Genomic DNA, 22,228 nt, shown 5'->3' on the forward strand with positions numbered 1-22,228 from the left:
ATTAAAACTAAGTCTTTTGGGTCCCTATCTGATGTCCTTTTTACCACTCTTTCTTTTTTTCTGGTGTATATATATATATATATATATATTTTTTTTTTTTTAATACCTATTTCTTTATGTTGAGAGGGATAAAAGAACATAAGAAAAAAAATCACCAGGGAGAAAACAACAATAACAAAAGAAGTGAATGTAGCACGTGTTGATTTACATTGAAAGGGAAAAATCAGAACATAAGGAAAAAAATCACCAGGGAGAAAACAACAACAACAACAACAAAAGAAGTGAATGTAACACATGTTGATTTATGTTCAAGCTCCAGGGTTCTCTTTCTGGATGCAGATGGCCTTTTCTATCCAAAGTCTATTGGGATTGCCTCGGAAACTTTTTATTTTCCACTCCCCTACATAGTCCTTTTGTCCTAGATGGAAACTAGAAATATTTGGCTTTAGAGAACAGGCATCACTCACATATTTCTCCATCATCCTCCATGGTGCAATGCCTGGCACATATGCATGTAAATTGATCCTCCATTTCTGACCTTCCTGGAGCCTTTCTAGCAAGTACCAAATAATGCTTTAAGGCTGGCAAAGGGATTTATAAATATTATCTTGTTTTTTATCTTCACAACCCTGTTATGTAGATACTATTATGATCTCTATTTTACAGAAAGGAAAACTGATGCAAAAAGAAACAAAATGACTTGCCCAGAGTCATCCAGCTAGTGTCTGAAGCAGGAATTGAACTCAGATTTTCCTGACTCCAAGTGCAGTGTGCTATTGCCTCTGCCACCTAATCAGTCTTGAATCAACTAGGCCCCCCTGCACATCATGAAATAAAATCACTGGGATTCAACGAGGACAAAAGGTTTTCTTTATTACAATTAGAAACATTTTTTGAAAGTAGCTACCTACTGGTTGTCCTATCTGGGTTAAAGCTATCCAGTAGGACCAAACTCACAGTTCTTCAGATCAGTTTCTGGATCCATTGGGCTTCCGGCTGCAGGAAAAAGAAAAAGGAAAAGATCACAAGGCATGAGATCTAAGGTTCCCCACACACATACACACATACCCATTAACCAGAAGGATTCCTCAGTGTTTGAGAGTGAGCCTGGGTTTTTATGAATGAATGAACTTCAACTTAAGTTTGACCCAAGCTTGAATAGAAAGAAGCGGAAAGGGAGGAAAGGGGGCAGTTCAAAGGATAAAAATGATGTTTTGTCCTTTTTCTTAATTAGGAGCAGAACACTGTGGGGTCTGATGAGGAATCCTGGTGGCCTGACTCTTGGTTCCTCTGGCTTCCTTTAAGACTGTTCAAATTTTAACTTTTACACTCCTCATTGCTAGTGACTTTCCTCTGAAATTAGTTCTCTTTCACCTCCCAAATAATGTATACATAGGTATTTGTATGCTATCTCCCCCACTAAGGGCAGGAATGGTGTTTTTGCCTTTCTTTACATTTCTCATGCTTAGTATGGCTTAATAAATGCTCCTTGAAATGATGATTATGATTATAGGAATAATTTATAATTATAGAATTTTAAGTTTGTAAAGCACTAGAGACATCATCTCATTGAACCTTCACCATAATACCCTGTATACCTCCATTTGCATGGAAATGTAAGGAGGAAATGGTCTTTGAGAGCTTCAACAGCTTGCTCATGCTTACCTGGCTAGGATGTGGCAAAGAGACAGAAAGAAAGTTCAAATCCCTTGCTCCTGACTCAGTCCAGCTGTCTGTCTCTCACACCAAATTATAGGACCCTTGGGAAAGGGAAACTCTGACTTTGACCTTATTGCTTGTAATTCCATCTTAGCCTAGGTTGAATTACAAATGATGAAATGAACTTACCAGAGGGGCCTTTCTTAGCTCAGTCTTCACAAGCTGAGGCAGTGCCTGTGGAGCCATAGAGGACCTTATGGAGGCCATGCCACGTGAAATTTTAGGTGTTTCCAAATCCAATTCTGATTCTCTCTTGGTGGGTTCGGTGTCCGATCCTTTGAAAGTTATCTTCCCATCCTTGGACTTCTTTGAATCTTTGGGTATATTTGCCTTTTGGAATTTCATCTTGGAATCATATGAATACTCAGACTCGACATCCCCTTCATTAGGTTTCTTGTCTTCTGTTTTTAGATTCTGGGACTTATTGTTCAAGTCCTTGGATCTCTTCTTTGAACTTTCATCTTTCTTCTTTGTGTCCTTGAATTCGACAGCAGAATCCTTGGATTTCTTCTTTATGGTCTTGTCTCTCTTTTCACTCTTGTAGTCAATACTGAAATCCTTGCATTTTTTCCTTAAATCTTTGTCCGTGTTCTTTAAACCTGTGGCTTCGATGACTAAATCCTTGGGTTTTTTCTTTATATCCTTGTCTTTCTTCAGAATATCCTTTAATTCAAAGTCTGAGCTCTTGGTCTTTCTCTTGAAAGTCTTGTCTAAATCCCCGGTTTTTTTTCTTGATTCCTTATCGCTCTTCTTTTCATTCCTGGAATCAATAGATTCAGCATCAGACTCCTTCGACTTTCTCTTCTTCTCTGTGTCTTTATCACTGACATCACTATCCTTGGTTTCAGCTTCTGGCTCCTTGTCTTCATGTGAATCTTTGCTCTCCTTTGGTTTTGACTCTCTTGAACCTTTGGACTCGCTGTCAGATTCTCTGGATGAAATGTCGGCTGTATCTGGTTGTTTAGTTTTGGACCCTTTGGATAAGCCCGCCATCTTCTTCTTCGTTGTTTTCTCTGATTGATTTTTCTCTTTCTTGTACATTTGATTTTTCTCTCCAGGGGATGGTTCGGTGGATTCCGATGTTCTTTGTGGGCCTGTGAAAAATGGGGGTCTTCTTCTGGCAGCTAAATAAGCAGAAGGTTTCTCAGAAATTTTTAGTAAAGAACGTGTCATCCACATAGGAGTCGCTTTCTGATCATCTTTGACTACATCCCCCATCTGAGAAATTAATTCAAATAATACAAAGACTTAGAGTTGTTTAATTTGTCATAATTCAGAACAGTTAAGTAGCTTTTATTCTGCAGCATAAAAAAGAGTTCTGTGCATTGATAAAGAATACAGTTATAACTGAAGCTCATTCTTAATTTTTTTTGTTTATTGTTTTATTTATACAATATAACATAACAACATAGAATGATATAGCATAACATAGATAACTAACATCATTTAAGAGAAAAGTTTAGGTTAATTATATCAATAAATCATACCTATTATATGAAAATATCTCTCCATAGCCTCAGAACCTAACTGTACTCTTTTTTTCAAATTAATTTTATAGTTATAACATTTTTTGACAGTACATATGCATAGGTAATTTATTTACAACATTATCCCTTGTACTCCCTTCTGTTCCAAATTTTTCCCCTCCTTCCCTCCATCCCCTCCCCTAGATGGCAGGCATTCCCATACATATTAAATATCTTATAGTATATCCTAGGTACAATATATATGTGCAGAACCGAATTTTGTTGTTGTTGTTGTTGTTGCAAAGGAAGAATTGTATTTGGAAGGTAAAAATAATCTGGGGAGAAAAACAAAAAATGCTAACAGTTTACACTCATTCCCAGTGTTCGTTTTCTGGGTGTAGCTGATTCTGTCCATCATTGAACAATTGGAATTGGATTAGCTCTTCTCTATGTTGAAGATATCCACTTCCATCAGAATACATCCTCATACAGTATCATTGTTGAAGTGTATAATGATCCCCTAGTTCTGCTCGTTTCACTCAGCATCAGTTGATGTAAGTCTCCCCAAGCCTCTCTGTATTCCTCCTGCTGCTCATTTCTTACAGAGCAATAATATTCCATAACATTCATATACCATAATTTACCCAACCATTCTCCAATTGATGGGCATCCATTCATCTTCCAGCTTCTAGCCACTATGAAAAGGGCTGCCACAAACCTTTTGGCACATACAGGTCCCTTTCCCTTCTTTAGTATTTCCTTGGGATAAGCCCAGCTACATCAAAGGGTAGCTCATTCTTAATTTTACCTTCCTCTTTCAAGGTCCTCATTTTGAAATGAAATTATGGTAATTCTGAGAATTCAGAAGACTACTCTAAAGCGCAGGTTGTCTTTAGGTGCCTCTGACATCATTACTCTCTGGGAACCCAGATGAGGATTAGGATAGGCCATTAACCTTCCCCTGGTTGTACTGTTCTATCGGATAGCTGAGCTAGTCCTGAAAATCCGGGAATGGACAATTTGGGGACTTCTGTCTGGATGATGCTTCCTGTCACATGCTCCCCACAGCCCCACTCTGAGTCTGAAGAAATTCATCTCTTTAGAAGTACATCTGCCATGAGAAATGTTGGCCCAAGCACAAGGCCCATCTCTATCAAGCAATTAGAGATTTCCAAACCTATGCTATACTATTTCTAACTCTATCTCCAGAGCTATCTTGGAATTCACAGTAAAGGCCAAGAACTGGAGCTGCCCCGAACTGACAACTTCTGGAAGACAAAATGATTACACACCAAATAGGTATGGGAAATAACAACCAATATACATAGCAGGTACACACACTGATTCACACACCTCACTGGTGCTTTAGCTCTTGAACTATTCCCTTCAATCCCCAGCCTGGTCCAACTAAGGTACACCTTTGGGTAGGAATGTAACTAAAGATTTCCTCTGAAATCCTGCTCTGGTGAGTAGGTATAATCCAGAGTTCTCAAACTGTATTCAGAGATTATAAATTCTCGTAGGGCCTACTGATTTGAAAGTGTTTTAAGTACAGATTAAAATGGACAGTCCAGCAACCTCAACCCTGCCTACTTGCTGAAGACCAACCAAGCCACGACAGGAATTGCACTTCACACACGAGCTACTAGGACCCGAGATGGTGATTCTTTGAGTCTCCTGAGGAGCAATCAACATAGGTGGAGAGAGATTGGGAACTACTTGGGGAGTACTGAAATTCCTAAAGAGCCACACTACCAGACTGAAGTTTCACCGCCTCTCCTTTCTATTGTTCACCTCCTGGCAGAGCTGAGCTTGATGCTCTGTATAATAGGAAGGCACACTAGAAGAAACAAGATACTTAGGGTATAACTTACACTAGATTATCAGTTCTGGAATAACAAATAGTCTTGGCTCTAGAGGAAGTCTTTATGGAATACAGTAAGTAACATTTTCTGAGTCTCTTGGGTCAATTTTGACAGATTCTCTCTTTACCAAAGCTAGGAAATCCCATTAAGTGACATATCATAATCCTGCCTTTGGAAAGCAAAAGAGGGCATGAATCTGTCACAGTGTACACTTCTTAAATCTCACACTAAAGGAGATGAAAGCCTGCCCTAACACTCACTCTTGCCACTCCAAGGTTACAACTTGAGTTATTTCTGCAGCTGTTGGACATTTTTCCTGAATGGTCTTCAGGGGTAAAGACCAACCGGCAATAGGTGACCCAGTCTGCCATCCAGTGAATTGTAGATGGAACAGATTGCCTTTCAACTGAGGTCAGGCAGGAATTCCCCATGGCTGGCTTATATAGATGTCCATCGCCTCCCCTCTGGACTACCACAATAGCTGATTGTTGTTCCTGCCTCAATTCTCTCACCACTCATCTCTCTTACACTCAGCTACCTAACCACAATAGTTCTTCCCCCTCTTCAAAACACTCTGGTGGTGCTTTATTAGCTGCACGATCAAACATAAAATCCTCTGGTTCACCAAGCCCTTCACAAGCTAGCCCCTTCCCACCTTTCCTGTCTTGGTACATTTTACTCCCCTCTGTGATCCAATGATACTGGTCTCCTTTCTATTCTTTTCACAAGACCCTCCCTCTCCCAACTTTCCATTTTCATTGGCTGCCCCTTAAGCCTGAAATACCCTTGCTCTTCATGTCTATGTTCTACCTTCCTTGGCTTCTTGAAAGGCTCAGCTAAAATCCCACTTTCTGAAAGAAGCCTTTCTCAAACCTCCTTAGTACTAGTGCTTTCCTTTCACTATCAGTTCCAATATATGACTATTTCTATCCATACATACACATAGATGTACATATAGCTAAATCTCTATATCTTATATGGACATAGTTGTTTACATGGTGTCTCCCCAATTAAATTGTAAGCACCTTGACAGCAGAGACTGGATTTGCCTTTCTTTGTATCCCCAATACTTAGAACAGTGCCCAGCACATATTAGGTACCTAATACTTACTAGATACTCATTTGCTTAATGTGGCCTTTTATCATTAGCTTAAAATCAATATAATTATATGGTCTTTTCAGTACTTACAGCAGAATTTTCTCTTAATTCAGAAGGGGTTGATCTCCATTTTTTCCCTGGTCGATTTGGTTTCGAAAACATCAAAGAAAAGTGTTGTTGATTCCAGGATTTTTTGCTAACATCCTCAACTGAAAAAAAAAAATCACATACTTTGGAATCAAAATTTAAATCTAAATCAAAGTGGAAGTGGCCCTGAGGGAGCCAGCCAATTTCATTATGTGTAATTCCATGTGTGTGGGAGCTCTCTCTACAGATGCAGATCACCCCTCCAATAGTTCGGTGGTCTTCAAGAATTCCTGTGGTCTAAAAGTCAATTACTAAAAATCAGTCAAAGATGGAATTTGTCATTAATCTTTCTTTAGTCAGTGAATTTTAGCATGATAGCTAGATATAACAATCAGACCTCTGATTTCTCTCTCTCTCTCTCTCTCTCTCTCTCTCTCTCTCTCTCTCTCTCTCTTCTCTCTCTCTCTCTCTCTCTCTCTCTCTCTCTCTCTCTCTCTCTCTCTCACACACACACACACACACACACACACACACACACACACACACATTTTTGTTTAGCTCTTTAAGCTCCTTTTGGGACTTCATTTGCCTTTAAGTTTGACTATTAGCTCTCTGAATTTAGGAATCAAGTCTGACAATTCCATATCCCTGACAGCCCCTTACATAGAGCCAGACATATAGTAAATACTTAGGAAATACTGATTTTAAGTGCTTAAGTTTCCATTTACTTTAAACTCTGGGAAACAGAAGCCGGAATTAAGCACTGGGTCAAGTTCAAATCTGTTCAATTGAAAGACAGACAGATAGATAGATAAAGTACCTACATTGGGCAAGGTACTGGGATTCATATTTTGTTGTTGTTATTGTTGGGAACTATGGTTTAACTGATTTGGGGAGCTCCAGAAATGTAAAGTCTCTCTTCTGGAACAGATTTGAGTGAGGTAATGGATTTAATGTGCTTGAAAGTTGCTCTATAAATGACTGTTATTACTATTTTATACATCCAATCTTAAAGAGTTGCCTGGGGCCTTCCTTAACAGTGATACAATAGTCTCACTTGAATCCTGGTTTTTCTGACAAGGATAGCCCTCTATCCACAAGGGCACACTGCCTCTCAGGTACTTGAGATAGAAAGATGAGTAACAGTATGATACGATTACTGGGACCAGAGTCCAAATTCCATTGATATCACTTACTACTATGTAATTTTGGGCAAGTCATTGCACCTCCCTGGGCCACTTTCCAGATTTTTATTTATATGTGTGTTTATATATGTTTAAATATATCAATATATTATAAATATATAAATAAATATATATTTATATATGAGCATGGAATAGTCCTATAGTACCTACCATAGGCTAAAAGGACCAGAGGATCACAGATCTTGAGCTGGAAGGAACCCAAAAGGCCATTGGGGGCAAACCCTTTACTTTAATGGATGAGGTACCTGAAGTCCAGAGAAACTAACCAAATGGTAAATATAAGAGGAGCTTCTCTTTTTTTACTTTTTTTTACATTTACTAATATAGCTGAAATAATCTGGCCTGCGTCTGCTACTTCTGGTGCTATCTGCTACATGGTAGGAGATACGTTAAACAGCTAGAGCTCCTAGAGAAGAAGGTGGCTCATGTGATTCGAGGTCTCAAATGTGATCTGTTAATCTCCTGAAGTAGTGGTGTGTGTGTTTGAATTGACCCAATTTCAAGTTATAATTACGTTAAATGTAATAAGGAGTTCCAGCCCAATGAAAATTTGCAGTACAAATTCAGATAATGCAGCAACTTCAACAGGATTCATTATTCACCTTTATTGGGACCTAGATCATATGAGGAATTTTCTTACCTTAAGAAGGAAAGCATGCCTGTTCTATTTAAATATCTAAAGGGCTGTCATCTGAGAGAATGAATTTACTCCCCATAGCTTCAGAGACTGAAAATTCTGTGAGAACTAAGATCAAGACGTTACAAGCACACAGATTTGGATTTACTCAAAGGTAAGGCATTTCCCAATAGAGATGTTCAACATGGAGGAGGGGGGGTGTCTGATATATATGAGATGGTAAAGTTATGGCCACAAAGCTCTTTCTATTTCTTTTCTTTTTGGGGGGGGGTAGGCAATCAGGGTTAAGTATCTGACGCCAGATTTGAACTTAGGTTCTCCTGATTCCAGGCCTGGTACTCTATCCAAGGAAGCTTTTCTGAAATTGATGTGGGGGTTTTAATGCTCCAAAGTTCAATATGCATTGATTGATATCAGTGTGACAGAGTAGTCTGTATTAAGAAAGGATCAGTCCTGAACTCAGGAGGACCTTAGTTCAAATACTTAACACTTCCTAGTTGTGTGATCCCAGGCAACAAGTCACTTAACCCCAATTGCCCAATTGCCTCATCAAATAAATAAATAAATAATAAAAAAATTAAAATTAAATTAAAAAAAGATCAGAGATTTAGAACTATTAGAGCCCTTGGTGGTCATCTAATCTCCTCATTTTACAGATGAGGAAATTGAGGCCCAGAGAGGCTAAGTGACTTACTAAGGACTTATAACAGAGGCAGTATTCAAACCCAGATCCTAATTTCAAATCCACCATATTTTCTGTTATACCATATTGCACTCCAATAACTTCAGTAGGGAATATGACTTCCAAACTTCAGCCTAGACCTTTTTTCCAAGCTTCATCGTTGCATCTCTAGTAAGAAAAGCACCTTCTCTGCTTAGGTATCTCACTAGCACCTCAAACCCAGTCCTTCTGAAACTGAGCTCAACTTCCTGCTCCTTTATCCTACTCCTCATTCTGACCTAAGTATTTCTGCAAGTTGCTCCCCCATTCATCTAGTCTGCCATGTTCCAAGCCCTGGGGTGACTTTTGTCTCTTCCCCCTCATTTCCCATCCAAATGGCTTACCCAGTCTAATTTCAAAGTAGGTGAAATTTGGCCCCTCCTCTCATTTCCACTGCCACCCATTAATACAGGCAGTTACTGCCTTGGAGTGTAGATTAGACCCCCCCCTGGAGGTTTTTAAAGAAAATGGAGTGGACCTCCTGGGCTGGTAGTTGACCTCCTGCTCAAAGGTGGTTTGGACCATATGTCCTTCACAATCCTTTACACCACAGAGAGTATTTGCAATTACTTCTTTTGATTCAGAAACATCTAATATGTTTACTGAAAAACAAATGAATTCTTCCATTGCATTGCTAAGAAGCACAACATTGAGAATGAGGAAGGCCCTCGCACCACTGGATTCTCCTCTAGTGAGAGCACATCTGGAAACTGTTGCTTAACTCACTTGGGGCCCTGTTTTAAAGATATTGACAAGCTAACAGACTGCTCAGAGGAGACTGATCAAGATGACGAGGGCATTCAAAATCATGTCATGTAATTTGAGGCAATAAGATATAAATATTATTTGTATATTATGTATAATATAACATTATATATATGTATATATAATATATAAAATTTGTTTTAATTAATACATTTAATATTTATTTTAATTTTATATTATAAATAATCTAATTAATATATTAATTGATTAATAGTAAAATATTAATATCTTAATAAATATATGTTATTTATGTATTATATTATATTATATCTAAATATCTAAATATAATAAAGGAAGGCAAGGGGGATATTTAATCTAAAGAAGAGACTTGCAGATAAATTCAGAGGTACATGCTGGTGAATGTTTTAACAACCAGGCCTCCCCCCAAAAAAAGTGCCCACAATACACTTTTTAATTTGCATTATTGACATTTTCTTCAATTTGCTTTTGCTACTAGATTGGAGACAGCTCCAGCACACCCTCTGGGTAGTTTGGGCAGTTGGGAATAATAAGAAAAGGAGGGACATGAGAGCTGCCTTCAAATATTTAAAAGACTCACACAGAAAAGGGGTTAGACTAATGCTCCATAGCTCCAGAGGGACAATCTAGAATCTTTTTTTTTTTTTTTGATGGGTAGAAGTTACATTGAGACAGGTTTGAGACTGTCATAAAGAGGGGCAGCTAGATGGCATAGCAAATAGAGCAGCGTACCTGGAGTCAGGAGGACCTGAGTTCAAATTCGTTCTCAGATACTTAACACTGACTAGCTACATAATCCTGGGCAAGTCTCAACCCCAATTGCCTCAAAAAAAATATTAAAGCAAAAAAAAGCAAAAAGAGATCATAAAGAAGAACAAGCTGCTCTTGGGAGGTAGTGAGTTTCTTACCACTGGAAGTATCCAAGTAGAGGATGGATAGCCACTTGTTGAACTTATCATAGAGAATATTCAAATTTGGGGGAAAAGATTTGGTTTCTGAGGACATGCCCAACTCTAGATTTGTATGATTCTATAAACTTTGTTCAAATTCTTACCTGGAACATAATTATCATAGGCTCCAAAGTTCACTCTTCGACTATAAAAGAAAAAGAAATTTTTTAAAAAAATTACATTTGTACAACAGTAACTTTTTGCCTCTATGTTTTACTGTTGATGGCCAGATCTCCAGCAAACCAGTATTCTATTTCATTGAGCCTAGCCTTCTCCATTATGACTAAGCTAGGGATCAATATTTGTGAGGTTTTACTAAATCCTTAATCCAAACAAATCTGTGTATACCATAAATTTACTACAAGTGGATGAATTTGCCAAGTTCTGAACTGAACCCTAATGTTAATTATTTCAGGAAAGCTTGAGAAGAAACCAAGTATTTTTATAGAACCAATTTGAATTGGTTCTAACCTCAGATACTTTAAAATACCATTGAGCCAAGTTGAAAAGGTTTGAATTAAAGGTCCAGTCCTAGGACTGGCCTAGCCAAATAGGTCACAGTTGGTTACCAGAATTCTGGCCCTGGAATTTTTGAGCTAAACTATACTTTGTGAAGTAGAGGTAGGGAAGGGAGTAGCCCTTGACTGAGGCCCAGAAATTTAGTCTAAAGTCTCAGCAACTTAGGAACAAAAAGTTGCTATTGGCTTCCCTTCCTTCCTCTTTCCTCTAATCTGATTTGTTTTTTTGTTTGTTTGTTTCCTCTTCTCATTCCTGGCTTCCTTTGCCTTTTTTCCATTTTCGAGGAGGGGTTTTCAACCTTCAGTCCCTGTACCACTTAGCTTTAAGTAAATATTCCCATAGCCTCTGTCCAACATGGTTATCCTGTATGTGCTCAGAAGAAATAAATATAGTTAGTTAGCAATAATCCCCCTTGCCAGGTTTCTCATATCCCTTTGAAGTTATGTGTACCTCAGGTTATCAGCCCTTTTCCATGGTTCCACCATGGTTTCCAGCCCATGGTTCTACCTAGTGTTCCAACTGCCACTGTACACATACAGATATCAAAATAGGCAATGTTACTGACTTGAAGTTGGAGAAACGGCCTGCATGTTAGTGCAGTTCTGGGGATTAATATGTGGCTGAATAACTGTACCCAAAGAGTGTTGACTCAATGTTTCAGTATCAACCTGGAGAAAGAACTCTAATACCATACCAGGAAATCATGGGATCAAAGGCTTATGGCTGGAAGAGATCCCATTTGACCAAGGAGGGAACTGAGATGCAAAGCAGTCAAGTGACTTTTTCCCAGATCACTTAGCTTGGAAGTGGCAGAGGTGGGCCCACCAAGGCCGTCTAGATCCGAATCCACAGCTCTTTGCGCTATACTCTCTCCTTAGGCTGGTCTTATGCAACATTTTATCAACATTCTAATGAATGATTTTGATGAACACAATAGATGTCTGTCAGACAGATGTGTAGGTGATAAAAAGCTGAGAGGGATTACTAACACATGACATATTAGAATTAGAATCGCAAACAAATTAAATAGACTGCAATTTAATGAGTTGATATTTAAGAAAGGTAAAGTTCTGATCCTGCAATTGATTAAAAAAAAACTGTACTACACAAGTATAGGGTGAACTGAACAACAGCAAACTGTGTGGATTCAGTTGATGAGTTGCCTTAGTCCAAAGTTCCAGGCTGCCTGTGGAGCGTTAAATTCCAAGTTCTATCATCCAAAGGGCCCTAAGCCCATTCGGACCATTCTGAATAGTTGGGACTAAAAGATTCTAGTCTGGTTCCAACTCTAGCCCCTTAGGAATATGATGCTAAGGCACACTCTGGTCCTGCTGCTAAGAGTACCCCAAGCCTGTCCTCTGGAACAAGCTGTTGTTCCTGTTAGATATGGGCTTCACTGAAATTCTTCTTTCTGCTTGTACAGTATCCTCCTGTATAGGCCCATGTCTTCGAAACTGGACACATACAAAGTCTTTAAGATCTGTCCTGACTTAGGAAAGAGGAGAGAGAGAAAGTCCATGCAGAGGGGCAGAGGTCTCTCTAGGGGAACTGAATGCTTGATGCTAGGTAGAAGGAGGTACCATCTGTATTTATTAAAACCCCATGAGTTCTTTCAGGATTTAAGGTGACCTTAGAATGATTGCTTGGCCTGTTTTTTTTCTCTCTATTTGCCAGGTTCTTTGCACCCTCAAGTCATGTTTTATAGTCAGTCAAATATTACTTCACTAAACTGAAGTCCAACCCCATCTTCTGGCTTGCTCTCATTAGGCCTCACTTCTGACAAACCATGGTTCCATCCTCCTGGCCCCATTAGCACTGAGCTTGATCTTTCATAATCTCTGCTACCCATATACTGAATGCCCTTTACCCTCCTGGTGACTGGGGAAAGAAGCTCTCTTCTTTCTTATATTAGCCTTAGCTTGTTCATAATTCCTCTTAGCCTCTGTGCTACTTATGTTAGGCCTTTGTGGAATCATTTCCTGAAAAGCCACTAGAAAAGCATTTTTGATAGAAAGGCTAAAGGTGCCATGTCTCTGAGGCCTTGAAGGGCTTAACCTGGGCTTATGCCCAGCCTTTGTAACTTCTGTAACTTATTTCTAAGTGGCATGGCAAGAATTTAAGGTACTTAAGGTTTAGGGGAATGGAAAATATATTTTTATGACAACTGAGAAGTTCAGTTGGGGCCCCCCTCAATTTGAATCCTTTCAAAAACATTCATTGGTCTGCCTTTTGTTTTCACAAATTAGTTACTTCTGAAAATTCTATTTCCTCAATCCCTTTCAGCAACCAAAACAGCTGAACACAATGTAGCAACTGTTGCCTGTCAGTGTATGTAACATTCTATACCTACATTCCCCCCTCTAAAACAAGGTAAAGGGAGAAAAAATCAATAATTTTTTTAACTTTTATGTATACCAAGATTAGTTTTTACAATCACATAACCTTGGCTTCCTTTTTATGTCCTTTTTTTGCTATACTGAAACAATGTAAAACCATTTCTTTACCTGGCAATAGCATCCCCATACCCAGACCAGCCATTTATATCCTCACACTTTTTTTGCTCTTACACTTTTGGTCAGAAAAGATCACATTGGTTTGTTCTATTAAACACTTGAGCCAACAGCTTATTGCCTAGATTATCTATCATTTTATACAAAAGCCAAACATGCCTTAAGAAGTACTAATAGATTACTCAAGTTTATGTTAATAAATTTGATAATCTAAGTGGAATGGAGGAATACCTACCAAAATATAGATTGTCCAGATTAATGAAAGAGGAAATAAACTACTTAAATAGTCCCATTTTAGAAAAGGAAATAAAACAAGCTATTAATCAGTTCCCTAAGAAGTACTAATAGAGACTATCCAATCAAAACAGTTCATTTTATAGTTGTTCCTCTCCCCCCCCCCACATATATATTTTACATGAAATTAACATTGTGAGTGCTAAAGGCCATAAAATTATAATTCAGCCTCACATCTCTGGAACCTTTGTATACTTTGTACTTTTTCAAAACACTTTTTGAAAACAATATATTGTTCCTCTCGAAAACTACTGAGGATTAATGGACCTCATTTAACAGAAAGGGAAAGTGAGAACCAAAGTCCCTAATAAGGGAACAAGATTACCCAGCTAATTCTCCCTAATATTGAAAAGGACTCAGATTTTGTTTTCTGAACAAAACAGCAAAACAGTGCTTCAAAACCATTCCCTCCCCTGGACAACCTAAGGTAAATAACCTTAAAAAGTTTGTTTATAATGGACCCTTATTGATATGACATGAATTTTCTTATTAAAAGGGAAACTTACAAGCGAGGGACGGACATTTTTCAACTTAGCTACAGCCAAGGCTTTGACATTGTTAGGTCAAACAAATGATGTAAGATGTGACATCACAAAGGTCGCTAGCCTGGTAAGTGATTCTTAAAGGGAAAAGACCTTTTTCTACTTCCTGTCCTCCCTTCCCTCACATCCTCAGCCCCCTGGGTGTCTGGGTTGCAGGGTTGGAACAGAAGGCAAATGGGACTCTGGGTGAAACAGTGACCCATGGGGGATTGAATGCTAGCCTTGGGCCTTATTAGTTCTGTACCATGTGACCAGCTTAGCCAACTGCTTACAGAGTAATACATTAGGTTCAGCATTTACTACTCTGGGAAGAGTCATTAAATATATGCAATATAAGTATAATATTTGTCGTTTTTTCCTCTTGTTTGAATCTTTTTCCTTCTACTTTTTTTCTCCCTGTACCTTTTCAAATTTTTTTTTTTTTAACTTGGAAAGTCATGTCTCCCCTGTCCCTGCAAATGGCAGAGTGTGATATAAAAACTCACCACTTTCAATCATCTTGGCAATACCAATGTGATATTTCCACAGACGAATTGGGTTTCACGGGCAAACCGCTGCAGTTTTAATTTAGAAGGTTATGTCCATTGAGACTCATTCATAATGAATCATTTTTCCAACTGATGAGAGCTTTTATGTTCACTCTCATTTCTCATGTTAATTTAAAGGTCAAGCCTATTGCATGTGAGTCGACAATATTTTTGGTAATGAATACTATCTGGGGTGTTCGGATCCTTTGGCCTTTAATATTCTTGGGCCAAGTATGTGAAAGACACCTGGATATTTAGAAATGCGGATTTCCATCCAGAACCATAGCTGGGAAGAAGGGAGATGTCTAAAAGACAAGAACTGGTTCAATTGAGCAAGTACACAGGATCAGAACAAATCCAATTTAAAACTGAAAAGGACTTTGGAGAGTCAAACCTCCTGATTTTGCAGAAGAGGAAACTGAAGTCCAAGGAGGGGGGAGACTTGCATGAGATCACACAGAAACTAGGTAGTCCTGGGTAGTTGGAGAAGGAAGAAGGGTTGAGAGGGTATACATGACAAAAATAAAATTCTTTATTGCTTATTCATCAAAGAGATCCTGGGGTGCCTAACCGGTTTGGGAATTTCAAGAACCTGCCTAAATGGGGTCGGGCGGACCTGCTGGCGATCATTTGTCATTTAGCCTTTTATATTGTGGGGTTCGGGAGTGGCATTTTGCCCGAGAAACCCAAAGGCCTGGTCCCAGTTTTCAACGTGCAAGGGAAGTAAATGCAAAAATCTGAAAGGAATTCAAGGGATTGAATGGCCAGTTCGGAGTGCCACGAGGTGTGGAGGGCAGCACGGAACGTAAGGTCCATGAGGTCAAGGAGCCGGGTTACTTCCGCCGCGGCCAAGCTTACAAAACTGTCGCGAGCCGCTCCCGGGCGGGGCTGGACGAAGCTAGTCCCGGGGCCCCGGAGCATTGTGGGGGAGGGCGGGGCCAGGGTTCTCTCGACTTCTGCGCCTGCGCAGGGCGCCCGCTGGCGGGTAACCGCCACGTAGAAAGGGTAACGCCTTGGAACTTCCGTGGCTTCGAGCGGCCATTGCCTTTCTCGAGGCCTGCCCCGTAAGTGACGTCACCACCTCCCCCTCTTCCCTGTTTTCTTGTCTCGCGGTCTCTGCCCAGCCTTACCTTCTGATGCTGCCGGGCCAGAGAAGGAAGCATTTGTGCCTCAAGTCACACAGCGGCCAGAAGTGCCTGGCTGGGCTCCCTGGTGTGTGTGCCCCACCCCTTTCGTGCACCTCACTGGATCCCATTGACCTGGACCAGGGGTTCTCAAACTACGGCCCGCCGGCCAGCTGCGGCCCGCTGAGGACGTTTATGCAGCCCGGCGGGTTAAGGCAAACGGGCTGAGGGGCGGAGACAGAGTGTGAGCTTTTGTTGTTGCTATAGTCCGGCCCTCCCACAGTCTGAGGGACAGTGAACTGGTCCCTATTTCAAAAGTGTGAGGACCTCTGAGCTTGGCCTGTAATCTCAGGCCTCCCCGGGTGGCACTCTTGTCCAATCAGTAGGCCCTTTTAAACAGCCAGTAGCATGGCTGCATCTTCCATTAGAGCTGGATGGGGTGCCACGGCCTATCACTTTGATTGACTAGAATCTCATCCAGTTCTCTTATTTGATGGAGGAAGCCAAAAGTCAGAGGAAATCCAGGAAGTCATTGGGGAAACGGAAATGTCTGCCTTTGAGCAAGCAAGGCAAGAAAATCAGCCCCATTGGCATGGATTCTTCCAGGTCATCAGAAGCTGCCCCAATTGGGTCAGTAAGAGAGGACCCTCCCCTTCCCAGCTCCTCTTTAGTAACCTGAAAGCCTTAATGCCAAGTCTGGAAGGTTGCCTGCCTAGCTTAGTGATAATGACCTGGGAAAATCTGGCTTCCCATTTAGAGGCCTTACAAAGCAGCCATATAAAGAGGCAGGCCCCAAATTGCAAATAGGTTAGGTTCCCAAAGTTCATTTGTAACATGGCATGTTTGGAACTCACTTGCATTCCCCAAAGAAAAGATATTAAATTGGTGGCTTGATTCCCAGGCCAGCCCACAAAACCTATTTAACCCATAATATAGCTGAAATACTTTGCATTTGCAATGAAATGTATAAAAGACTGTGTTCAGTCCTAGTAATTATACAAAACAGGAAACAATGTTGAATAAAAAATAGGGTTTAATTTATCTTGATTGCTAGTGCTCCAAGAAAGCAACTTTAATTAGAGGATGATGGAGAGATGGAGAGAGAGATTTTAATGGAGATTGTGAAGGACTCTAGTCACCGGACATTTCAAGGGCTTTAGAGACTAATAACCTTAGTTACATACCATGTTTCATTTCACTTCAAAGCATTGTCTCTGTTCCACCTCTTTTCCTTCAACAGGTGTATCCAGCTCAAACTACTTATGTTCCCTAGCCGTGATTAGGGTCGTTGTTTTGGCTTACAAATGGAAGGAATATAGAAGGGGAGGGAGAGATTTTCCTGAAGTAATTAGGCAAGAATTGGGAGAAAAATAATGTGAGTTGCTGTTAAAAGATCTGAAATGGAATTAAGCAAGTTTTAAGTGCGGAAAAAGGTAGAACAACAATGTGCCTGCCTCCCATAGAGTTATGGTTGGGTGTTCCAGAATTCAGGGTTCCAGACAGCCCCCTTCCCCATGCTAAAAAGGTTAGTAGGTGCTATAAATCCAAACCATCAGTATTAATAACTGGCCATTTCCAAGGACAATTGTTGGCACACAGTAGGTGCCATAAGGACCAATCACCACATTTGAAAGGTCTCAAATAGTGAATGGCTCACAGCAGGTGGTATAAAGGCAAACTGTTTCTATGAATTCCTCTAGTTCTTCAGTAAAAATGGAATAATCACCCTACGCTGATATATATATATATATATATATATATATATATATATGTATATATCACCAAGTTAGGCTCAAATGATAAACTGCTCTGTATACCATGTCTACTTCTTATCCCAGCTATCTTGTTTTTGAACAGCATTAAGAATACGTTTTTCCCATGTGACCCTATCATTGTTTTTTATAGTGAAATTTGAGTTTCCCTACACACACACACACACACACACACACACACACACACACACACACACACACACACACACACACACACACATATATACGTGAGGAGGTGCCAATGGGACCCAGAGGACCCTCTTCTTCTCTTACTCTTTTAGAGCAACTACTCTTGAACCTTGGTGAAGTATAGGATGCAGGAATGACCTGATCGATAGAAAAGGCAGAGGAGATGAAAAGAATAAAAAGCAAAGGATGGGGGACTCTAGTGGCCTTGACCCTCTTAAGACCAGAGCCAAGGGTTGATCCGAAGTGGAAAAGGAGTTTTGGGTAACTGTCAAATGGGTACCAGAGGGATAACTCACACACAAAGAGCTTTGCCAGACTAGATTTTATTTCAGTGAAACTTTGGGTAAAATACATAAGGTCAGGATTGTCAGATTTTAATCCTCATTGTAAAGGTACAGAGCAATGTGAAACCAGGATGGCAGGTTGTCCAGAATTATAAGATGGATGATGTTGCATGTACAGCTGTGGCTTTCTTAAATCAGCATCTTTCTTCATTTTGCTTGAAAGACATAAAAGAGTATTAGATGATGTGGCTCAGAATAATTTTCACTGGATTTCAAAATGTTTTAGAGCTTAGCTGCGGAATATACAGTGTTTTATGTGAATTCAGTTACTTACTTCCGTACATTTGAAGCACTTTTTATTGGACTTTGCTCTTCGATTGGGATATGCAGGTTTTGCGAACAGGAGTTTTACCTTGATTATGGATTTGGGAGGCAACTCACCAAATATGGAATCTAGAACTAGAAAGAAGGAATAGGAATAAGCATACATTAGGATTTAAGGGTCTTTTCCCATCATTACAAGCAATATTTTTTGCTTGTTGCTGAGAGGTCCAGAAACTCATCAGCCTAACAGCAAATGTTTTGTGTGGAACACTTGGTGACTGAAACAGTGGCAATGATTATCAAAGGCCAGATATTGTCATTCAGATAGGATATTTGACTTCATCTTTGGGGAAACTAAGATTATGAGATGCACATGTTTAAAAATCAACTAACAACCCATCCCTTCCCTCTGGGTATCAGTTTCTCTTTATTTGTACCCTAGTGGCTTGTATAATTTAGCCCATAAAATATGGCAAGATAAGGATAAGCACGTATTTGTAATTTATCCCATAGAAATTAATCATCACATGCAGTGATATGATGTTTGGACAGTCTCACACCATTTCATAATTACTCCCCTCTGTCTTAATATTCAACTACTACCTTTAATGATTTGAATTGGATTTCTACCAGGATAAAATGGAAAAAAATATGCCCCCCCCCAACCCTTCAAGTGTCTTTAAGTACTATATTATAGAGGGGTGGTGCATATACATGCTGTGCTTTCGCTCTTTTCTGGAAAGTTGTTCTTTGTGTTCAGAAAGTCAGTTGCCTCTTCATTGTCTAAGGTGGCTGTCCCATTGAAGTATTCCTCCTCCTCCTCCTCCTCCTCCTCTTCCTCCTCCTCTTCCTCTTCCTCCTCTTCCTCTTCCTCTACCACCTCCTCCTCTTCCTCCTCAAATTCCTCTGCAGCCTCAGGAACTTCTGCTTCTGAAATATAAACTTGTTCCCCCTTTTCAGACATTTTGTCTTCCGATCTAGAAAAAGGAGGTTAAAAAAGTATGCTCCTGATGGATTTGGTTCATTACATTTCAGTCTTCCCCTAAGGGTTTCTTGGTTCCTGTGTCTTTGAACCTAATGAACGGTGCCCTGACTTCTTTCCCAAAGGTAGCTCTTTGTACAAGTCTGTAGAGAAGTAGAATGGGTGGGCTAGTTAAATACTTCATTGAGGACTTCTTCCAATTTAGTCCTCGTACCATGGCCAGGGGAGTGGGGGGGGAAGCATTACAAAGAATGTGACCCCTGTTTCAATTGAGGAAATTAACACTAGCAGTTTTAATGATATTTTTTAAGGTTAAACAGGTCCTTGAATAATAGATCCTAGAAGTAATCCTCATATTGTACAGAGATCCAAGGAAACAGAGGCCTAGAGGTGAGATGAGAGATTGTATACCTGGTAAATGAAACACAATCAAGGTCCTAAATCCTTTTCACTTTACCCCTATATACCTAGGGCCAGAACTCAGGCCATCTGACTATATGTATGCTTATTTTGCATACTATGTATATCTCTATCTATGTATATATTTATTTCTTTTTTTAGTCTGTCTTTACCTTTCATATCCATCAAACACTTCAAATACTTCAAGCCCATCTTGTCCTTCAAACACTCGGTACCTTTGGTACCCTTGATACCTTTGAAAGCCTCCGTACCATCGATACCCTCGGCACCCTCTGTATTCTTCGTAATCTTCGGTATTATCCATGGCCTTTGAACCTTCTGAGTTAGTTATCTTGGCTCTAATACCACCAGCTGTCTGTTTGAGTAGGGTTTTATTGGTTCGGATCACCATTATTACATCACGAGGCTTGGGTCCTTGGGCTTGCCCCCTCCCCCAGCCTCATTTGATTGGTTGATGGTTTTTCTCCTTAGTGCTATTGCTAGATTTATTACTCCAGTTGGAATCAAGTGAGAAAGATTCTGTCTGGCTGATGCAGGGTGGCCAAAAACCTGTTCTCTACAGGCATTTTTTATACCTAAAGCTAAGTTCCTGAGGTCACTCTGGTACCTGAAAGTAGGGAATTTGCCCCCTTCTGGTGTCTGATGAAACTGTTCTCATTTCCAACATTAAAGATTTCCTTCCTAAAAATCTCTCATGTAGAGATGATATGCCATTTAGAGTCACAAAGCAAAGGTGTCCCACCTGCACCTACTTTTTAAAGGAGTTTTTCATGTTGGGGAGATAAAATGTTTATAGTTAAGTCTTCTCCTCCCTGATATGGCCACACACACCCTCACCCCCCACTGAGTTCCCAGAGCAGCCAGTATACAGTAATGGGTCAGGGAGCAGGACGGACACTAAGGGCCACAGGGATTGAGAAAAGGGAGAGTTCACTGGACCTGAGGGGATAGATAACATTTCTCGGAACACGGACCTTGGAATAATCTTTGAAAGATAGAGAGCCCTTGAATACATAAAGAGGAAAATGGGCTGGAGTGGCACTTGAAGGGATGAGATAAGACTACTGGTCTGTGCCTTGAGCGTGGTGCCAGATTCCCAGACTCAGGAACGGTGTTCAGCTTAAGGGAACAGTCTAAAGAAGCAAACAAAGCAGAATGAAAACAGCTTCCTACCTGAAGGTGCAGTAAGGGTGCTGTGCAGGAAGCCAGGAGGCCTGAGTCCTCATCAAGGCTGGACCAGTAATTCTGCAGAATGCCCTGTCTGGGCAGCGGAGGTCCTGCTTGAACATTCCAAAAAGTCAGGAAGCTGAAGCTGCTCTTAACCTAAAGCCACGCAATGGCCAAGTCAGGACTAAGAGTGCAAGAGACGAAAAAGAGATAATTTAGCTACTGTCACTATGTAATATCCGGCCTGGCCTGGCAAGTTTGGCGTGCTGCCCCCTTCTCCCCCCCTCCCCCACATCAGTAGAACTGATCTCAAATTCTCCAGGGAACATCTGATTTCCAAGTGGTGCTGTTGGCCAGTCGTTTTGCATTTGTATTCACTTCTTTGTGACCCCGTTTGGGGCTCTTTTTACAGAAGGTGAAACTGAGGCAGATGGTTAACTGACTCAGCCAGGGTCACGCAGCTAGTATATGTCGGACACCAGGTTTGGATTCAGGTCTTACCAGGCCTGACTTAACCACTGAGCCACATGATCTTCCAAGAACAGGAAACGATACGCATGTCTCTGAATGTCCATGGTGCTTGGAAAATGGCTTTGAAAGTCCTTTGAGAAATGAAAGCTGAGAGGGAAGCTGTTAGCCTCATCAGATACAGGCTTCAGCTTTGCTGGCTCCTTCTCCTTTGATCAGTGAGTGAGCTGGGGGTGCCACCCAGCGTCCGGAGCACATGTGATGTGGCCACTTATGCAGGACACCTGGCGTGGGGCTTGAAATTCACCCATTGTGCTGCCCAGGGAGGATGTTTGACCTTTGCCAAGGGCAGTGGGGGTCAGAGCTGGAAGAGGAACTTTCATGTTATAGGCCCAGAGAGGGAAAGAGCCTTATCCACAGCCATCAGGGGCAGAATTCTGATCAAAGGTCAACTTCCAAAGCCCCGTACCACCTCCTGGGCTCTGGACACTTCATGGTTTAGCTCCGGGGTCTGGGCTTCTGTAGGAAAGCGGGCAGAAATGCTCCTCTGAGGAGCCACAGACCCTCTACAGGCTGAGTGTCTGCTGTGACTCTGGTGCTCTTCTCCCTTTGT

At 40.6% G+C, this 22,228-nt stretch overlaps 2 protein-coding genes across 4 annotated transcripts; both read right to left on the reverse strand.

The window, feature by feature from the left end:
* Positions 1–847: 847 nt before the first annotated feature.
* Positions 848–14,389, reverse strand: CYLC1 (cylicin 1). Its single transcript, XM_074277624.1, has 5 exons — positions 14,323–14,389; positions 10,598–10,638; positions 6,240–6,358; positions 1,849–2,937; positions 848–996 (listed from the first exon to the last, which is right to left on the reverse strand). The coding sequence occupies exons 1-5, from the start codon at positions 14,337–14,339 to the stop codon at positions 964–966; spliced, it is 1,299 nt and encodes a 432-aa protein (XP_074133725.1). The 5' UTR covers positions 14,340–14,389; the 3' UTR covers positions 848–963.
* Positions 14,390–18,286: 3,897 nt separating this feature from the next.
* LOC141549099 (uncharacterized) lies at positions 18,287–21,309 on the reverse strand. 3 transcript variants are annotated; one of them, XM_074278419.1, is made up of 4 exons: positions 21,154–21,309; positions 19,293–19,555; positions 18,589–18,713; positions 18,287–18,469 (listed from the first exon to the last, which is right to left on the reverse strand). In XM_074278419.1, exons 1-4 carry the CDS (start codon positions 21,267–21,269, stop codon positions 18,449–18,451), a joined length of 525 nt encoding a protein of 174 aa, XP_074134520.1. In that variant the 5' UTR covers positions 21,270–21,309; the 3' UTR covers positions 18,287–18,448. The 3 variants fall into 3 exon arrangements, with proteins under 3 accessions (XP_074134520.1, XP_074134519.1, XP_074134518.1); XM_074278418.1 differs by lacking the exon at positions 21,154–21,309 and adding an exon at positions 20,214–20,382; XM_074278417.1 differs by lacking the exon at positions 21,154–21,309 and adding an exon at positions 20,133–20,382.
* Between the last annotated feature and the right edge of the window lie 919 nt (positions 21,310–22,228).

Source organism: Sminthopsis crassicaudata, chromosome X (genome assembly GCF_048593235.1).
Source record: "Sminthopsis crassicaudata isolate SCR6 chromosome X, ASM4859323v1, whole genome shotgun sequence".
Taxonomy (NCBI): domain Eukaryota; kingdom Metazoa; phylum Chordata; class Mammalia; order Dasyuromorphia; family Dasyuridae; genus Sminthopsis; species Sminthopsis crassicaudata.